This window comes from Rhinolophus sinicus, chromosome 12 (assembly GCF_057876585.1).
Source record: "Rhinolophus sinicus isolate RSI-liver-muscle chromosome 12, RSI-T2T, whole genome shotgun sequence".
Taxonomy (NCBI): Eukaryota; Metazoa; Chordata; class Mammalia; order Chiroptera; family Rhinolophidae; genus Rhinolophus; species Rhinolophus sinicus.
Genome location: NC_142512.1, coordinates 25070764 through 25088576, shown reverse-complemented (window position 1 = coordinate 25088576; position 17813 = coordinate 25070764). Strand labels below are relative to the sequence as shown.

The following is a 17813-nucleotide window of genomic DNA, read 5'->3' as shown; positions in this document are numbered from 1 at the left end:
TGTGTTCGTATGCACGTGTGCAGGATGTGTGAGGGAGAGGAGTGGGGGTCCTAGTGAGAGGAACTGAGGGGAAATAAAACCAGTCACACATTGAGCAAAGCCTTCCCCACAGGTCCATTTCATGCTATTTGTGAGGCGATTACTGGAGATGGAATCTGGGTACTCCGTGTAAACATGCCTGCTGAGGCTGGCCCCAGGTGTGGCCCCTGGGGAAACAGAAGGTGGAGGGCACCTCATCTGTGACTCACCAGCTTTCTCCAGGGATTGTTGACCATGCTGCCCTCCCCACACCACCTGCATGTAACATCTCTGAAGACAGTATCAAACCCATTGGGCTGGGCACCAGGGAACTGCTTTGCCCGGCCTGACTGCTGTGTGAGCTGGGTTAAGACTTTCTCCTCTCTGGACCTCAGTCTTCCCATCTTTCAAGTAGGGATGGTTTAAGGATCAGAGGGGCCTGAAGCTCCCATCCGGCTCCCCCAACCCAAGGTTCTTTGACGTATCACATCTCACTGAGCAGCCCCTCTGTGCTGCAGTCCAGAGAGGATTTCAGGGTGCAAACCAGCTTTCAATGCATTCAACAAGCACTGATGGAGTGCCAGCCGCACGCAGGGCACCGTGCCAGGACGTTCACACTGTGTCTCTTCCCTTTAGCCAGTGTCTCAGCGGTGAGGGTAATAATAGCATCTCCTGTCCATTAAACATCAGGCTGTGTTGGGGACTTTTACATACATTAGCTCATTGAATTGCTCTGATGTAAGATGTAGGTGCTGTTTGTTATTAGCCCACCTTACAGAGAAGAGGCTGAGGCTCAGGGAACAGAAGTGACTCCTCTGCAGGTTGGTGGCAGGGCCGAGGTTCCCTAACTGCGAGGCTGTACTATTTCCAGAACACCGCAGTAGCTGGATGGGCAAGGGTCTGGACAAGTGGTCACCCCATGGGGCTGCTGGACCTCAACTCACCAGTTCACAGAAATGTTGGCAGTGGATGCTGCAGAATGACAGAAATCCACACCTGTCCCTCTCCAAAGTCCAGGTGAGGCCAGTCACTTGCACCTCTGCCACCCTGGCACCAATTACATTGCACTGCTACCTGCTCAGTGTTTGTCACCATGCTTGGCGTGGAGTAGGCAGGCATTCAAACACATGTGCTGAAGAAAACTATAGCTACCTTTTATTAAGGATTTACTACAAGCCAGGCAGGGCTGTAAGCATGTTATGTGCATTGATTTGTTTATTCATGACAACAAACCCTATGAGGAAGGTACTTTTACTAACCCATTTTATAGATGTGGAAACTGAGCCACAGAGCCGCGAAGTAATTTTCCCAAGACTGCAGAGCTAGGATATGGCAGACGAGCATGTGAATGAATGAATAAATGAATGAATTAATATTTCCCCTCTGGTCCCTCTCACCCATTTAGTTCCCAGATCTCTCCCAGTGGTCCCCTGGGTGGAAGGGTGAAAGGAGAGGAAGGAGCAAACTTCTGATTCATTCATTCTGGTCCAGGTATGGGGAATAGAGCAGTGAATGACACAGATGTGACCTCTGTTCTCAGGGGCTTCCATTACAGTGGGATAGGGGCTGTCAGTCCCTGAACAAGCAGACACATAATTATACAATGTCAGGCGCAGGAAAACAGGTCCAAGTGAGGGGACAGTGTGAGGCTGGGCAGGGCTATTTTGGATCGGGGCTGGCCAGGGAGGGCCACTCTAATAAGATGCATTTGGGTAGAGGAGACCTGAAGGAAGTGGGGGGATGAGTCATGCTTATTTGTGGGAAAAGGCCAGGCTGAGGGGTAGCAAGGGCCAAGTCTCTGAGGCTCAGGGGTTGGCATGTGTGAGGACAGCAGAGGACAGTGTGGCTGGAGCAGAGTGGGTGAGAGGGAAAATAGGGTCAGAGAGGTATTGTCGGGAAAGGGACAGATCTTGCAGCTTGCCAGCTTCTGTAAGGACTCCACTTGCACTCTCGGTGAGGGGCAGTGTTCTGAGCAGGAAGGCGGCTTGGTCTGCCTGTGGTTTACAGGAAAGAAAAGTGGCACGAATGGGAGTCACCACGGCTAGCATGAATCAAGCCAGGGCTGGGGAGGGGGTGAGCAGGCTCGCTGCTGGGCAGGGACTCTCCAAGAAGGTGTGCAGACAGGACGGAGGCCCAGCTCACCAATCCCCAGAGAACTGATTCCATGCCCTCAGAAACACCTCGCCCTGCGCTGTCCAGAATGGCAGCTGCTCACCACGTGTGGCTACTGAGCCACCGACGTGGGGCTAGCTGGAATTGTGATGTGCTGTGATGTAAGTGTAAAAATGCACAAAAAGTTTTGAAACTTTAATGTAAAATTTAAAAAAAATCCTGTAAAACATCTCCTTCATCATTTTTGTACGGATTACATGTCGAAATAATCTTTGAGGTATATCGGTCAAAATAGATTATTAAAATTCACTTCACCTATTTCTTTTTACTTTTTCTCATGAGATAACTAGAAACATTTTAACTACCTATGTGGCGCATAGCACATTTCCATTGGACAGCACTGATCCAGCTCAGTAAACCCAGCTTTCAAAGACAAGGAAAGTAAACTCCAGTGAGAGGAAAGGATTTGTCCAAGGGCACACAGCTGGCGGAGAGAAGGAATGAACGGCAGTGGAGCAGAGAACACCCACCCGAGGCAGAGGAAGAACGTGGTGGAAGGCCGGGGAGCTGAGGGGCGTCTGGGTGGATTGAGTTATTAGAGATGACTTTTATTCACCTAAGAGGTCACACTGAATAATAAATGGTTACGGTGACCATGCACTAGCTCTGGTGGTGCCAGCAGGTACACAATCTGTCACCTGGTCTCTGACACCCCTAGCAGGATGGGTGGGCTTTCTTTCTATTGTGTGCAGATGAAGAAGCTGAGACTGAAGAGGAGGGGTCAGCTCTGGGACCAGGGTGTCCATGTGCTTTCAGGCTGTAGGATGGATCAGAGCAAGTGTTTCAGGGACGCCTGGGCTCTGTTTCAGAAACTCCCTATAACCCCAATCCTGGTTTCTGGCAATGGCGTGGGCTGCCTGGGGAGGAGGGGGTGGCCCGCCTTGTTGCTGTACAGGAAGCCTTTATTCCCACCTTGGGGGCTGCCGTGGAGGAGATGCATGGATTGGGAAGCGGTGGCCTCACCAGCCAATATGACCCAGGCATAGCAGTGGGGCCAGCTGCCCAAGCCAGGAATGCCTCCTCCACCCCAGGGTTAGAGAGGCACTGGGAATGGGGGCCATGCCTGTGGCTGTTTTCCTGGGAAGGGAAGGAGGGAAAAAGAGAGGGAGGGAGAACAGCCGGCAGCTGGCCACTGCTGGTCTTAAAACAAGCAACATGTTATTAGGAGGCATTAAGGGTAGGAAAAATCAGACCCTAAACAAAGCAAAACAACCCAACCGCCAGAAAAAAGCTCTCCGGGAAGTCTCTGGCACTGTCCATGCTTCCCAGCAGCGCTGGGCAGAAAGGAAGGAAACAAACCAAACCCACCGCGTGCGCTGAGACCCTCCAGCAGGGACACAGCTTCTAATCTGGGCACTTCCACACGCACTGTGGCATCTCCTCCTTGCAGCAGCCCAGCCAAGCAGAGATGATACTAGCACTCCCATTCAGCAGATGGGGAAGCTGAGGCTCAGGCAGGCCAGGCAGGCAAGGGCTCCTGGGTTACCAGCTACCGTGCCACAGGGCTGGAATTCCAACCTACGTTTTTGTTCGACTTGAAACCCCACCACACTCTCTGACAGGATGGCTTTTTCCGAGGCTCTCCGGGAGCCCAAATGCTGACGGTGACACCTGGGCAGATCTGACCCCTCAGCCTCCGGCCACCAGTGGGGGTGAGGAATGAGGTCGATCTTACCTCTCTCAGATCTCCCCCCAGCCATTTTCCCCAGAACTTCTGACTGGACAATAGAGTACCCCAAGGGGGTCAGAACTGGCTGTGAGCCATAGACAAGTCCCCTCCACTCTCTGGGCCCGAGCAGCCAAAGGCCCCTCCAAATACTGAGCTTTATGCTGCAGGCGCTGCGTCTTACATTCGCCATTCCATCTTCCAGAGGTGGAAACCAAGGAACAGAAAAGAGACATCAGGCCTCTGGTAAGTAGCAGAGCCAGCACTCAGACCCGTCTCTTTGGTTCTAAGTGTGGGCTCTTTCCATGCGGTGGAAACTCTGATGACTTAAAGTGGTCATTTCCCATCTCAAGAGCCCTCACTCCCAGATCAGCTGCTGCGACAGCTTCCTTCAACATTGCTCCAGTCAGCAAATTGCCCACAACCAAGTTGTTGTTGAGAACCCTGCTTTGCTCACGTCAACCCCTCGCTCCATAACCGCTCAACAGCTCCCCAGGGCTTCCATGACACAAAGGGTCAAAGTCCTGAGAGGCCTTAAGAGATGATCCAGGTAAAGAATTACCAGCCACATGCCTTGCATTGGGCCCTCTGTGGCTCCTTCACAGGCAGCCTGCGCTCTCTCCCTGCTGGACTCAGAGCTGGTAGGCCACTGATCATTTTTGCCTGGCATTTCTGTCTTCCCCAGGGGATCAGACACACAGGAGATGCTGACTTATTAGTCTTCAGAGGGAGAATCCTATAACCTGGTTAAGGCCTCCTGAAGTGGCACCTCGACGTCTCCACAAAGCCTCCCCAGATCCCTCAAACAATGATGAGATTTTTCTCCCTCCACAACACTCTGGATCGCCTCCAGCATGACTATGACTGCATTTTATCACAATCTGTGTAGAAATGGCTCATCTCCCCAGGACACCACCTTAGAGGTTCCTCATGAGACAGACACCGTGTTTTCTTCATTTTTATACTTAACACAGTCCCTGGCATGTACTTATAATATTAATACCAACAATATTGACAACTGTCATTTTTGGACGCTTCCTATGGGCCAGGCACTATTCTAAATATTTGACATGGAATAATGCCTCATTTAATCCTCCCAACAACCCTATAAGTTGAGGACATTTATGGTCATTTGCAGATAAGGAAACTGAGGCACAGAGTGGTTAAGTAACTTGCCCCAAATCACACATGAAGTGATGAAGCCAGGCAGTTTGGTTTTAGAGCCCGGTGTCGGGAAAGAGTGAGGAGAGCTATGAGCATCAGGACGAAGCTGAAACAGAAACGTCTACGGCTGGCTCCCAGGGAATGATTCCTGGTGCCCAGCACAGAGCGTGGCAGATACTAGATGCTCAGTTAATAGAAGTGACTATTACGATAACTAGAAGTTCAATAGCTGCTCCAACATAGGTGTGTCTTCGCTGGGAGCTGGGGTGGGGGAGGGCTTCCCAGGCAGGAGAGGTGCAGTGCCCAAGGGGGGAGCCCAGCCCTCTGTACCATGCTAATCCCCTCTGCGTCTCTACCCACCACCTCCCCAGCTCCAACCTCCGTTCCCTAGCATTTCAGACCTCTCATGCACAGGACTGGTGGATGGCAGTTTTTCTCCTGCTGAAAACAGCCACAGAAAATTGAGATCATTTCTCTGTTGTGTTGGCAGCTGAGAAAATGGCATTTTTTCCTATTTCCTTCCTATTGGACAGAGGCCCCATACGCCTGTCTTTCCCCACAGGGCAGGGGAGAGCATGGGTTGCTCTCAGGCATGTCACCTCCTTGGCTAAGAGGCATGGGCTGCAGTGGTCATACGGTGGCAGGGACTGGTGGTAGGAAGAGGAGCCACCGACTGAGCACTTGCAGACATAAAACAGGGACAGGCAGAGAGGTCAAAACAACAGGTAATCCGGAGTTGCCACCAGGCGCCCAGGGATCCAGGGAAATTGGGTTTTGCATTCCCTGAGCATGAGAGCCTGCAGACGTCCTGGCGGGCATACTCCACAAACCACTGTCCAAACAAGGGCATGCAAACCCGCCTGGTCTCTGCAGAGAATTTTTGTCAAGGTAGATAATTAATTAAAAAGGCAGAATCTTCGAAGGAAACTGAGGAGTGCTCGGCATCCGGAATGCCCCAGCAGAGATGAGGACACTGGCATTTGGCCTCCCTCACAGAGGCGATGGTTTGAGCAAGAAGAGGCTGTGGAAGCACCTGGTGCTGCAGCCCCATTTTACAGACCGTGGGCCCCACCCACCAAAGAGACCTGGATGGCCACAAGGCTCCTTTGGCCTGGCAGGTCTGGAAACCAGCTTGCCAATCCTTGGGTGCAGTCTGCCCCATGAACGCCCTGGGCCCGCCCCCGATGGGTGGCTATAGAGTGGCAGGCAAGGCAGCCAAAGCCAGGACTGTGAGCCGGTGAGGGGCTGCAGAGAGCAGACCGGAGCCCCTCCCTGCCAGTCCCCACCCCCGCAGGTCCTGGAGCTCTGCACGCCTGCAGCTGCAGGTGAGCTCAGGTCACTTCTGCTCCAAACCTTGCTATGGCTCCCATTTCACTCAGCCCACAAGTCAGTCTTACAAGGGCCTCCCTTCCCTACCCGGCCTCCTCCCCCGCCTTCCTCATCTGCTCTGTGCTCCAACCTCCTTGCTGCACCTTGAATGGTCAAGCCCACGCCTGGCCCAGGGCCGGGTGCTCTGTAATATTCGGATATTCACTGAGTTTGCTCCCTCCCCTCCTTCCAGTTGGCTTAATGACACTTGATCAACTGAGCACTCATTTTAATACTACACAGCCCTCCCCCCCCCACACACACTGGAATTCCCAATTCCTCCTACCCTACTATTTTTCTTCTTTCCCTTAGCACTTCTTGCCTTCTAACATATTATGTACTTTGCTTATTTAATATATTCATTATTTACTGTCTGCCTTCTGCCCGCCCCCACAAGAACATAGGCTCACGAGTGCAGGGATTTTGCTGTATTTGCGGATTGCAACAAGTGCCTGGCCCATGGTAAGCACTACTGAATCCTCGCGGAGCGTCGGGGAAAGTGTCTACGTGTACAAGTCGTGCACATTCACTGACTCATCTGACAAAGCATGAAATGCCTACTTTACTCCAGACATTCCAGTAGACCCCGAGGAGTACAGACACAGGGGAAGGGTCACAAACCGTCCAGGTCCACTCCAGCGTACAGCCAGCAGAGAGGCCAGGCAGGGCAGTTACACACAGGAAAAATCAGCAGTGAGTTGCAGGGGGTAATGGGTCTGTGTTCATCTGACAATCGGGGCAAGCTTCCAAGAGGCAGTGTGGATACACTCTGGCCTGAAGGCTGAGTAGGAGATAGGAGTGGACGAGTGGTCTGGTCAGAAGAAACAGCACATATGGAGGCTCTGACATGGAAAAGACCATGACTCATTCATGCGACTGGAAGAAGCCTACGGAGCAAGGGGAGAGGGGCTCCAAGCAAGACTGGCCAGATCCCTGGGGCCAGACGGGGAGGGGCTCACTCAGGGGTATGGGTCCCTATGTCTGTCTGTCCATATCAGTGCTTATTCCCTGCATGTGCGAGGCAGAGAAGGATGGCAAGAAGACCACCACGTTCAGGGTCAGAAAACCTGACCTCAAGAGCTGGTGTGTCCAGGACTTCACTGAGCCTCAGCTTTGCCCTCTGTAAAGTGGGGATCCCCATCACTGCCTTCACCTAGTGGCTGCTGTGAGAATCAAATGAGACCATGGATCTGAACTCCAAAGAACCGTTAGAACTGCCAAGCATAGCGTATCAGTGTGTGCCTGTGATGTGTGGGTGCTCTTGTGAGCGCGTGCCTGCATGGCTCGCCCCCACCAACACCGTCTCCTGCTGTGACAAGTCTGTAGCATTATTTGTACCAAGCCACCAAAAATACACTCATTCTGGCCCACAGCCCAACAGCTCTGGGGAGTGGGGGAAGGCATGCAAGGGGGGGGTGTCCTATAACCTCTGGACAAAGGTGGTCATCTTGTCCCTCACCATCAGACCATGTGAAGGGACAAAGGCCACCTCTGAAGGTTGGGGCTGTGCCTCCTTTGTCAGATTGGGGCCTCTCTGAAGACAAGACTCTGCATCCCTTATCACACTGGGCACTCCCCAGGCGCAGAAACCATCTCCCCTCCTCCCTCGTCTCCCTCAGAAAAGCAAAGAAGAGGTCACTAAGTATGACTATGGATGACTTTGTTTAAGGGTTGGACACTTCTGGGGCTGGCCATGTCCCTGGGGACAGGCTTAGGGTTAAGGGTGTCCTGTCCACCTGTTCTCTCTCAGCACCAGCAGCTTGCCCTGTGGGTTCTGATGCTGTGCAGACCTGAAGTCTTGGATGGAGACATGTTAGAGAACCTGGGCCATTTTGAATGTCATCCCAGTTACCCGGGTGACCCTGGGCATGTCCCTCTCCCAGCTCTGAGGATCCTGAGAGACAGGCCCAGAAAACGAGATAAGCTGAGAAATTCTGCCAGCAAGCACACAGCCTGCCCACGGCCTCCAGTTTGAACTGAACAGGAGAACCCATTCAAGAGAAGACAGTGACCAGTTGCCCATCCTCACAGGCCAAGAAGGTGTGGGTGGGAATGCAGCAGGAAGGATTTAAGTTTGATAAAAAGCAGAACTTTCCAAAGACAGATGATTATCTAGATAATTTAGGCAAAAATAGATTGTCTTCAATTACATCTTCCACTCTTTTTTGCACTGAATTAGTCATTCTTGCATTCATTCATTCGTGCAACAAGCATTGAATAATCCAGGTAATTGCTTCCATTTTCCACTTCATCCTGCTGGGTTGTCTGCCAGCCAGCAGACCTGGGGTGGAGGTGTGTGTGCGTGTGTGTGTGCGTGTGTGTGTTGTGAAGGTGCAGGGGGGAGGAGAGGAGCTGAAAGAGGCAAACAGCAGAGGAAAGGAGATAATGACTTCTGGACTCTCAGCCTGTGTCTAGAGGGGGGTTTGTCCCCTCTCTGTTACCTCACCTGTCTCAGTGCCTCCCTCCCCCTGGCCATGTATGTGTCCTCTAGTGAGTAGGGCAGTCGCTAGCAGAGTGTTGGTGCTCCCTGATACACTGCTCCGTGCTTGGGGACTGTGGGAATATGGCACAGCCCGACGAGTTGATGATAAGGAGGCCCACTTTTCATTTAAAAACACGGAGAAGGAAAATAGAAAAAGAAATTTATTTTCTTTAAAAACACACACAACTGATTCATTCATCTCTTATTAAAATTCTGTACTGAGCGCTGGCAAAAAAGAAGTAAGGGCGACTCTGGGGAGGGAATGGGAAAGAAGAATCGTATCTACTTGTTAGCATCTGCTGTGGGCATCAGTGGAGGGAGGCATGGGCCTGGGGTAGAGAAACATAAGGGAGATAACCAGAGGCTTCTCCATCACGGAACAAGAGAGTTGGAAGGGGGCTTGGCAGGCATCATCCATCGCCTCTCACTTGGCAGAGGAGGAAAAGGCTCAGAGAGGGAGGTCACTTTCCTGTGGAAGCACAGTAAGTTGATGACAAAGTTAGGATTTGAACCCGTTTCCTGTGTCCTGGGGACTCTGATTTCAAATTGCCTTGAATTTCAGAACTGGACCTCTTTCTCTTCTCCTCAACTGGACTTCGAGCTCATAAAAGGAAGCGGAAGATCAGGTCCCAAACCCCTCTGCATTCCCTCCTTGGCAAAGTTTATTAAAGCTACTGGAGATGATCTTGCCTGCCCGAGAACCGAGGCTTGAGGCCTAAAGCAGATATTGGGACAAAGCCCCAGAGAGAGGGGATGACAGAGGTGGTAAAATCTCTGTTGAGGGGTGTGGAGCAGACTGCCAATCCAGGAACCCTCTTTGGGGTCCGGTGCTAGTCCTGATTCCAGAACCAACTGGCAGGATGACCTCGGCCAATCTCTTCCCTCTAGGAGTGCCCGTTTCCTCATCCACACAAGGGTTGCATCTGATAGTCGTGATCTCATTCAATTTCAGCCTTGTGAATGGACAACATTATGAGTAAAGCAACAAAGCAAGACCCTCCACCCAACACACACTTCCTGGCCCTGGTTCAGTGGACAGACTCTGGTGGTCAGAGTTGGTGCCTCTCGGGATCTCAATTTCTGCAGCCTCACGAGCACTCACTATAATATCAGGCCTGGGGTCCATCAGTTTCATACATGCCCCCAGTGAGGAGATGCCGAGGTCCCACCCTCCTATTCCAAAGTGGCCTTATCTCCTATAGCCAAGCACTGAGCTATCCTCAGAATGGATTCCAGGAAAGCTCATTTTCTGTCACCAAGTTTATAACACATCCCCACCTACTGGTCTTAAATATTACAAGGGTGTGTTGTGGCAAAGGGCTCTGTGTGGCCGGGGAGAAGATGGGTGTGTGTGGGGGTTAGGTTAGGGGGGCAAGCCTTCCTCACTCCAGCAGTGAGGGAGCGGTCCACTGCCTGGCACTCACCCTGTTCTCCTGCTATGTCCCTCCTGCATCTCCAAGGAGCCCAGAGCTTGGGATGGACAAAGCGTGAACATAACCTGGAGCAGAAATTCAGGGTGCCAGGCTGGTGACCACAAAGGTGAGGACACATGCACTTGAGATCATGTGTCAGAGTGTCATGGGACACTACGTTCATACCCTATGGAGCTATGCTATGACATGTCACCCCAGACACATGTATCCTATATGTGCCACTTGTGGGGTATGGCATGGCCTTGCCCCATCCCCTTCCTCTCTTCCTGGTGTCTCTGCCTGTCTCCTGCCCCTCCCCTCCTCTGTTCCACACCCCAGAACTCCCTTTTCAATTGACACTGAGAAGGGCCCCCAATACAGAGTTGTCTTCCCACCCCATTAATTTCTTCTCAGCACCCACTATATGTCAAACACTAGAGAGTGGGTCAAAACCAAGAAGACATGGCTCCTGCCCGAAATGCAAGTATGTGGGGATCACATATAAATGTGCCCACATATACCCTTCACACACATGCACTGCAGCCTGTGAGGAGTGCCGCAAAGGCAGCATGATGGGCCACGGCAACACGGGCAAGAGATCAATTACTTCTGTTGGGGGAATCGGGGCTATTGGTGAGAAGCTAAGGGGTAATCCAGGCAGACTCCTTGGAGGAGGTGGTGTTTGAGTTGGGCTTTGAAGGCTAGGTAAGGATTTCTGAAGGCAGGGTATGCCAGATGGAGGGGCTGGTAGGTGCAAAAGCAGAAAGGCAGGAAAGTGAGAAAAGCAATCCCTCATAAGATGCATGGATGATGGAGAGAGGGCAGTGCTACAGAAGTGAAGACATGGCTTGAGACAAGATCATAAAGGACCTTGGATGCTGGGGGCAGGGTGGAGAGTATCTTTGATCCTATAGGTAGTGGGGAGCCAGTGAAGATTACTGAGTAGGGGGCTGACATAATCAGCTCTCCAACAGATTTAACCACCACCCTGCTTCCCTAAACTATTCAAACTGAAAATAGATCAGAAAGCCTCCCCAAAGACCAGATTCAGGAAAGTGGCCTTCTCAGATGTTCTCTGGTGGAAGCCCTGAGACTGGGAGCAGCATACAGGCTACCAGCCTACAGGCTGAGCTGGGGCCTGAAAGGTAGTGGGGCTCTGTAACTGCCCAGCAGTGCTGGCAGCGAGTGAGCAGGGGAGGGATGGGCCAGAGGCCACACTGCTTCTGAAAGATGGGAAACATGAGGGAGGCAGCCCAAGGTCACCCTGCCTGATGGCGCCGGAGTCAGACAGAAACCCAGGCTCTTTGGCTCCCAGTCTAGCTCTGTGGTCAGAACCCTGCAGCCTCAGTAGCCTGCCAGACACAAAAAAAACTGCAACTGCTCCCACACCCCAGCATCTCTGAGGAGCCCAGAACTCCCAACCAAGAGTTAGCTGGATGTGAGGGTAAATCCATGTACTCTTTCCCTGACTAGAGGGACAGTTTCGGAGGGTGGGTGGATGTTAGGCAGCCCTGAAAGTGGAAGCCCCAGGGCAGATGGAATTTTCTGGGGGAAGGGGCTCTACTGATTCTGGCCATATCCATCTGAGGAGGGTCCCCAAGTTTTAAGCATCTGCTGACACTCTTCCTTGAGGAAGGGGAGACAGAGGCATGGGATGGGGACTCAGGGAAGGAGCTTGGAAAGGGAATCAGATAGGTAATTCGGAGGGGGAAATGCCTACTCAGTGGGGGAACTCCCACTGCCCCACCTCCTCAAATAGCTGCTTACTGATCAACAGCCAACCCTGGGCCCTGAGTGTCCTGGGCACTGGCTGTGTGGAGGGACAGAGAAGAATCAGCCCATGGTTCTGTCCTCACCACTCCAGGACTAACGGGGCACAAAGACACAGGCATCTAAGGAGGAAATGAGGCAGATTGCTACCACTCCAAGAGAAGCAGAGCCAAGACAGCAAGGCACCTGGAGCTGGGTCTTAGAAAGCACGCAGGGTTCTGGTAGGTGAGGGAGGGGAAAGGATCTTCAATACCAGGCTGAGGGCTCAGGAACCTGGGCAGTGAGAACCTAAATAAGCTGCCCGGAGGTGGGGCCATGGCCTGGCTTTGGGAAGGGAACTCCCGCAGCAAGAGACAGGAGGCGGGAGAACCATGCGTAGACCCAGGCCTGAGCTCGGTTTCCTCCTGCCAAGCGCCCAAACTCCGTGTTCACCAGGGCAGTCACAGGCAGCCCGCGCAGCTCCAGGGCGCAGACTGTCAGAGCCCACCTCCCCCCCAGCCCCTTCCCACCTTCAGTCTTGTATATGGAACTGAGATTTCGGGTTCCCAGCTGCACACCCCTTGCCCTTCCCCCAACGCTGCCCTACCCATTTTTCTGATAATGAACTGAGGTTGGCTGGGGCTGGTGAACTGACCGCAAAACCGCTCCCAGCACGGAAGAAGCAATCCATCCGGAGAGGGAGGTCAGCCTGCCCCGCCCCCACTCCCTCGGCGCCTCAGGACCCTGTATTCCCAGAGCCATTCCTTTCCTTACGCTTTCAACCTTGAGAAAGCGCCTTGGTCGGGGTGAGAGGCCGCTGCTCAGAGCCCTTAGGCGCGCTCACAGCGAGCTTAGGCAGGCTCCTCGGGCAGGGCTGGACAGTTGTGGACAACAGCGGAGCAAGACACATGGAAGGTCCTCCGCCAAGGCGGAGAACCCACTCTCCCTGCCATCCAAGCCCCTCTCCAGCCGGTCTAGGCTCACCTCTCAGCGTGGGGCAACGAAGCCTCCCTCCCCCCACCCACTCCCCATTGGTTAGGGGAATGTGTCCCAGGCCTGTTGGTTTCATGTTGGGAGGGAAAAGAGGACCCCTCTCTCTTCTCCACTCTTCTCCCTCCCCCTTCAGTCTTCGCCCGTCGCCTCCTGGAGCGCCTCCAGCTTGCGGAAGGCCCACTGCAGGCTCCTTCCGTCGGATCTGAGTTCCCACTCTGGGGGGCCGTTCAGAGACCCTCTGTCCCCCACCTGTATCTCTGCTGTCCCACTGCCAAAGCGCATCAACCCGGCCCCTCCCTCTGCCACCTCCTTTACCGCTGAGCCCCGGGCGAGCCTGAGGAGCAGACGCAACAGATTGCAGAACGCGAGAGCGCGGATCCCGCTAGCTCAGCGCGCCGCCCGCCGCCCCAGCCTGCGCTGGCTACCCGGACCCCCGCCCTCCGGGCTCCGCTAAGCCGGCCATTTAGATGCAGCTCACAGGACGGCTGGCCGGCGAGTCGCCGCGGCTTCCAGGGCCCCTGTCAGTCCACTTTCCTTCTCTAAGACTGCCTCAGGAAGCGAAGCAGCGGGCGGCGCGGCCCCGCACCAGCCTGTGCGCCAGGCATGAGGGAAGACACGATCCCCGCGGACCCCAACAGCCCCCAGCCCAGCTGGCTGCGAGGGAGGGAGTGGCAGGAGAGGCGGCCCGGGCAGGATCTAGTGGATCCCTCGGATCCCTATAGATTTCTGTGGGCAGACACGCCCCCGGACACTCGGGTTTGGACCCTTCTTTCTAACCCCGAGACGTGGAGTGATTCCCCACCCCCACCCCCGCCCTTTTCCTGGGCCGGGCTGGGTCCCCAGGGCGGGGCTCGCATCCTCCGCTCCCGCCAAAGGGCTTGGGGGATGGAGGTAACTCGAGCTGCAGCCTGAGAGCCAAGCTAGGAGCGGCGGCTGCGAGTCCGGCGTGGGGGTTCGCCTTTCTCCAGTATCGTCTGTGCCCCTCCAGCGGCGACCGCCGCATCTTTACTCCGGAGTCCCCGCCGCAACACTTACCGTGAGCGAGCAGCGCCGAGAGGCAGAGCAGGGCGGCGCCGCGGCGGCCCGACATCCCTGGGGCCATGGCCGAGGCGGGAGCGGCTGATGGCCGAGGGGGCAACAGTCCACGACGACTTGGCCCCAGGCTGGGCTTGGTCACATCCAACTCAGGATGGCCTTGGCGCCCCGCTGTCTCTGCTGAGGCTCTAGGGGCCAGTGAGTGCAATTCGGGGACACTTTGAGGGGAGGGTCGTCCCAGGCGCCGCCGGCTACACCCTCGGAGCTGGTGGGGGTGCAGCTCGCGGCGGGTGGAGCCTCCACCTCCCTGGCTGGTGCCCCCTGCAGGATCTGTGCAGCGAGGGGGGAGCCGCACGTGCGGTCCCGCGCCCAGGTGGCCACCGGCGTCTCGGGGTCTGCCTAGAGCCAAGTGCTGGATCCCCCAACCCCGCGGCCCAGCTCGAATCCAAACTCGCTCTAGGGTGCAGGTTTCCAACACAAGCTCCAATTTCTTCGATTTCGGTAGTAACCCCACATGGGTAGCGCGGCTTCCTTCCTCCAAGCGCCCTGCAGCAGCTCCAGCATAAAAATCCCAGGTTAGGTGCAAATGAATGGTTTCTTTCACAAAGAAAGAGAAAATCCAGGCAACTTTAATCCATCTGGAGAAGGAAAAGTTTCCGTGCAGTGCTGAGACCGACGATGCGGATCGCCACCACCCTACGCGACGCCTGGAAGGAATGCCCGAGGCGGGCGGCCAGCGGCTTGTTCCTTCACAGAGCTCGCGGCTGGACTCCAGCGCGTTCTCTCCAGTCTCGACCAGGGTCCCCGCTGCACACAGGCCGGCTCAGCGCCGCCTGGCCGGGCATCGGCTCGGTGGCTGGGGCAAGGGTGGCGCAGCCGGAACCGGCTGCCCCATGGAGATGGGGCTTGGAGAACTGAGGGAGCGGGAAAGCCGACCAGTGGCCTGACCGAGCGCTTCCTGCCCTGGCCACCGACTCCAGCCTCTTAGCCGTAAACGTAGTAGGTTGGCGAGGGGCTCAGCCTGCCCACAGCAGCTCTGGGCCGCCACCCCTCTCCTCCCAGGTCTTGCTGTCTCAGCAAAGGGACACGCTGCTCCACCTCGCACCTCGGCTTCCCCGGGGGGACCTGCACAAACCTTTAACTTTTCCAGGGTTCAGAATCTCCGACGTCTCCTCCCGGCCGCCCCCGCCCTGACCCGGGACGCCCGATCGCCCGCTGTCTCGGTGCAGCCAAGCATCGGCGCTCAGTCTCGGAGTCAGTTGGGGCGAGCGGAGCGCCGCGCCAGCAGGGGCTGCGGGCGGCGAGACCTGGGCACCACGCCAGGGGCCGGGACACCCGGCGCCCGCGCAGCCCGCGGCCAGGGAGGCGGCAGCTGGTGCCTACGGGGCCGAGCGGAGAGGAGGTGCCGGCAGGGGGGCCGGCTCCCCATGGACGTGTGTGGGGGGAGAAGAAGAATCGAGGAGCAAAAGGAAGAGGAGGTGGGGGGAGCCACAGTTGCACCAAGCACTCGCCGCCGCCTCGGCGCTCGCGCCGGCTGCTCCGCCGTAAATGACGAGAGAGACACACACTCGCGCTCGCCCGCCCTCCTCCCCCGTCCGGGATTCAGCGCCCACCCCGGCAGTAGCGGGCACGGAGCCTGGCGCGCTCGCTCCCCCTCCCAGATTCCCCGTGGTCACGTGGCCCCGGAGCGCGCGGCCCACGACTCGCGCGCCACGGAGACCCGCCACCTCCGAGTTCCCCTCCCTTGTCCACGTGTCCATTCCGCATTCCCAGCCTGGGGGCGCGCGCGACTCCTTAATGAGACTCCGGCAAGGGCCGACATCGCGATTCCCCTCGCCCCTGTTTTGTTTTATTTTTCCTCCCCAGTGCCGGTTCGCGCGGGGCCTGAGTGGGGCTGGCCGACTGCGGCGGCTGCATTTCCCCTGGTAGACGCCACTGCAGCCACCAATGTCCCTTTTTAAAGGATGCACGCTCCCAGGCGGGAGCCGGAGGTGTTTTACAGCAGCTCTCTGCCAGAGGCGCTGGTAGGGAATACCCTACGCCCACCCCCAGAGTCTGCGTTGGGCTTTCGGGGGGCACTGGGTGGATATCAGCGGAGCTGCCGCTCCCAGTTTCTCTCGGGCCGCGCCAGAGCTCGCCGGTTCGGCTTCTTTTGGGGATGGTCGGGGCGCAGCTAGGGAAAACCCGTCTGCTGATGGGGAGGGTGCTGGGCGGAGAGGAGGGGACGTGCCTTCCCACAGGTTGTTTTGCAAACCCTTACAGCCTCATGGGATGGAGGTGGGGAACTGTCCCTCTTGCACACTCACCCAGGCACCTGCTGACCAGGGAAAGGGGTGGCTTTCTTTCCAACCATCAGGCCCGTTCCACTAGAGTGCACCCCAGATCAGACCTGACAAGTCAACTGTCAACCGTCAGCCAGGCAGGCATCCGATAAATGGCAATGATTTTATAGCATCGTTGGGTATCACGCTCCAATCCCCAGCGGCCGGGTCTCAATCCTGCCCTACTCTGGAGGGACAGGGCTTTCAATCCTATGGACGTAGCTCTTAAGGGGGTGGGAGGCTGTGGATCTTGAGGGTCACCTCCCCCCCCCACACACACACACCTCTGCACTCAACCAGACTGTGGGGCGAAATAAGCCAGAGCAAGGACACCTGGCATGTGCTGTTTCCGTTCCCCATCAGCCTGACTGGGTCCTATTCCTAGACCTCTTGACCTTGTGAGTTTCCTGTTCATCTTGGATAGTGATATTTTCTTTTTGGAAAATGGGCTTGGGCCGTTCCTGGAAACCTTCTCCTCCCTGGCTTGGGGCTGTTGCTGTCTCCACTTCGTACTGGGGCCCCTGGAGAGCAGCTTTTGACCCTCCCCCATGTCACATCTGTCTGGAGCTCAGAGGTGCAGCTTGGGGAGTATGGCGGGCTCTTGGAGGCCCTGGGGATGGAAGGTGCTGGAGTCGTCAAGGAAAATGATTCTCATCAGGCCCCTAATGCCTGATGGCAATTAATGTCACCCTTGCGCTTATTAACCATCCTAGTGAGAGACAAGGAGCAGTCAGACTCTGTGGGTGGGAAAAGCCATCTCCTGAGACAGGAGGTCTCCTGGAAGAGGAGGAAGGAAGCAGTGAGGTCTCCCATCCCTACCCTCCCCCACCCCAAATGGAAGGGGCACAGGGCCTGTCAGGTGTAAGTCCAGAAGAGAGATAAGTTTGGTTTTCTGAGCTGATGACCCACTGCACCAAGTGAGGGGGACCAAGCTCCCCTTCTCCACAGATGTTGGCAGCTGGCCTGGGTCAGCAACTGCAGCCCACTCTGGAGGCCCTTTCTGGATGCTGAGCACAGGGTTCTGGTTCCTCTCGCTACCTGCCCCCCAGCTCTACCTCCCAACTTTTAGGTGATAGGAAAATGAGCCTCCCTTTGCCCACTCAGTTTTCCTCCTTCCCTCCCTCGCTCCCTCCCTCACTTCCTCCTTCCCTTCCTTCCCTCTCCCTCTCTTTCACAATATGGTAAATATCTCCATCATCATAGGCGCTGTTCACAACAGTGAACAAGACGGACCTAGCCTGTCCTCGTGGAACTTACATTCCACAGGGGAAGGTACACTAAGCTTGCAATTGATTACGGGGGTGATAAGTTATGTGGCATCGTGCATTTTTGCTCATCTTAGGGAAGAGATTGAGGCCCAAGGTCAGGAAGGTTTGGGGGTGGGGGCAGCCTGCTCTCTTTAGAGAAGGTCATTTCAGCCCCCAGGTTCTTCT

The 17813-nt window shown here is 55.5% G+C and overlaps 1 protein-coding gene across 1 annotated transcript in view; it reads right to left on the bottom strand.

Moving 5' to 3' along the window:
* TMEM132E (transmembrane protein 132E) overlaps nucleotides 1–15700 on the bottom strand; it is a 53944-nt gene extending 38244 nt beyond the window's left edge. Inside the window, exon 1 of the mRNA XM_019732627.3 lies at nucleotides 14060–15700. Within this exon, the coding sequence (XP_019588186.3) occupies nucleotides 14060–14126 (67 nt within the window). The 5' untranslated portion in view covers nucleotides 14127–15700. The remainder of the gene's footprint in view (nucleotides 1–14059) is intronic.
* Between the last annotated feature and the right edge of the window lie 2113 nt (nucleotides 15701–17813).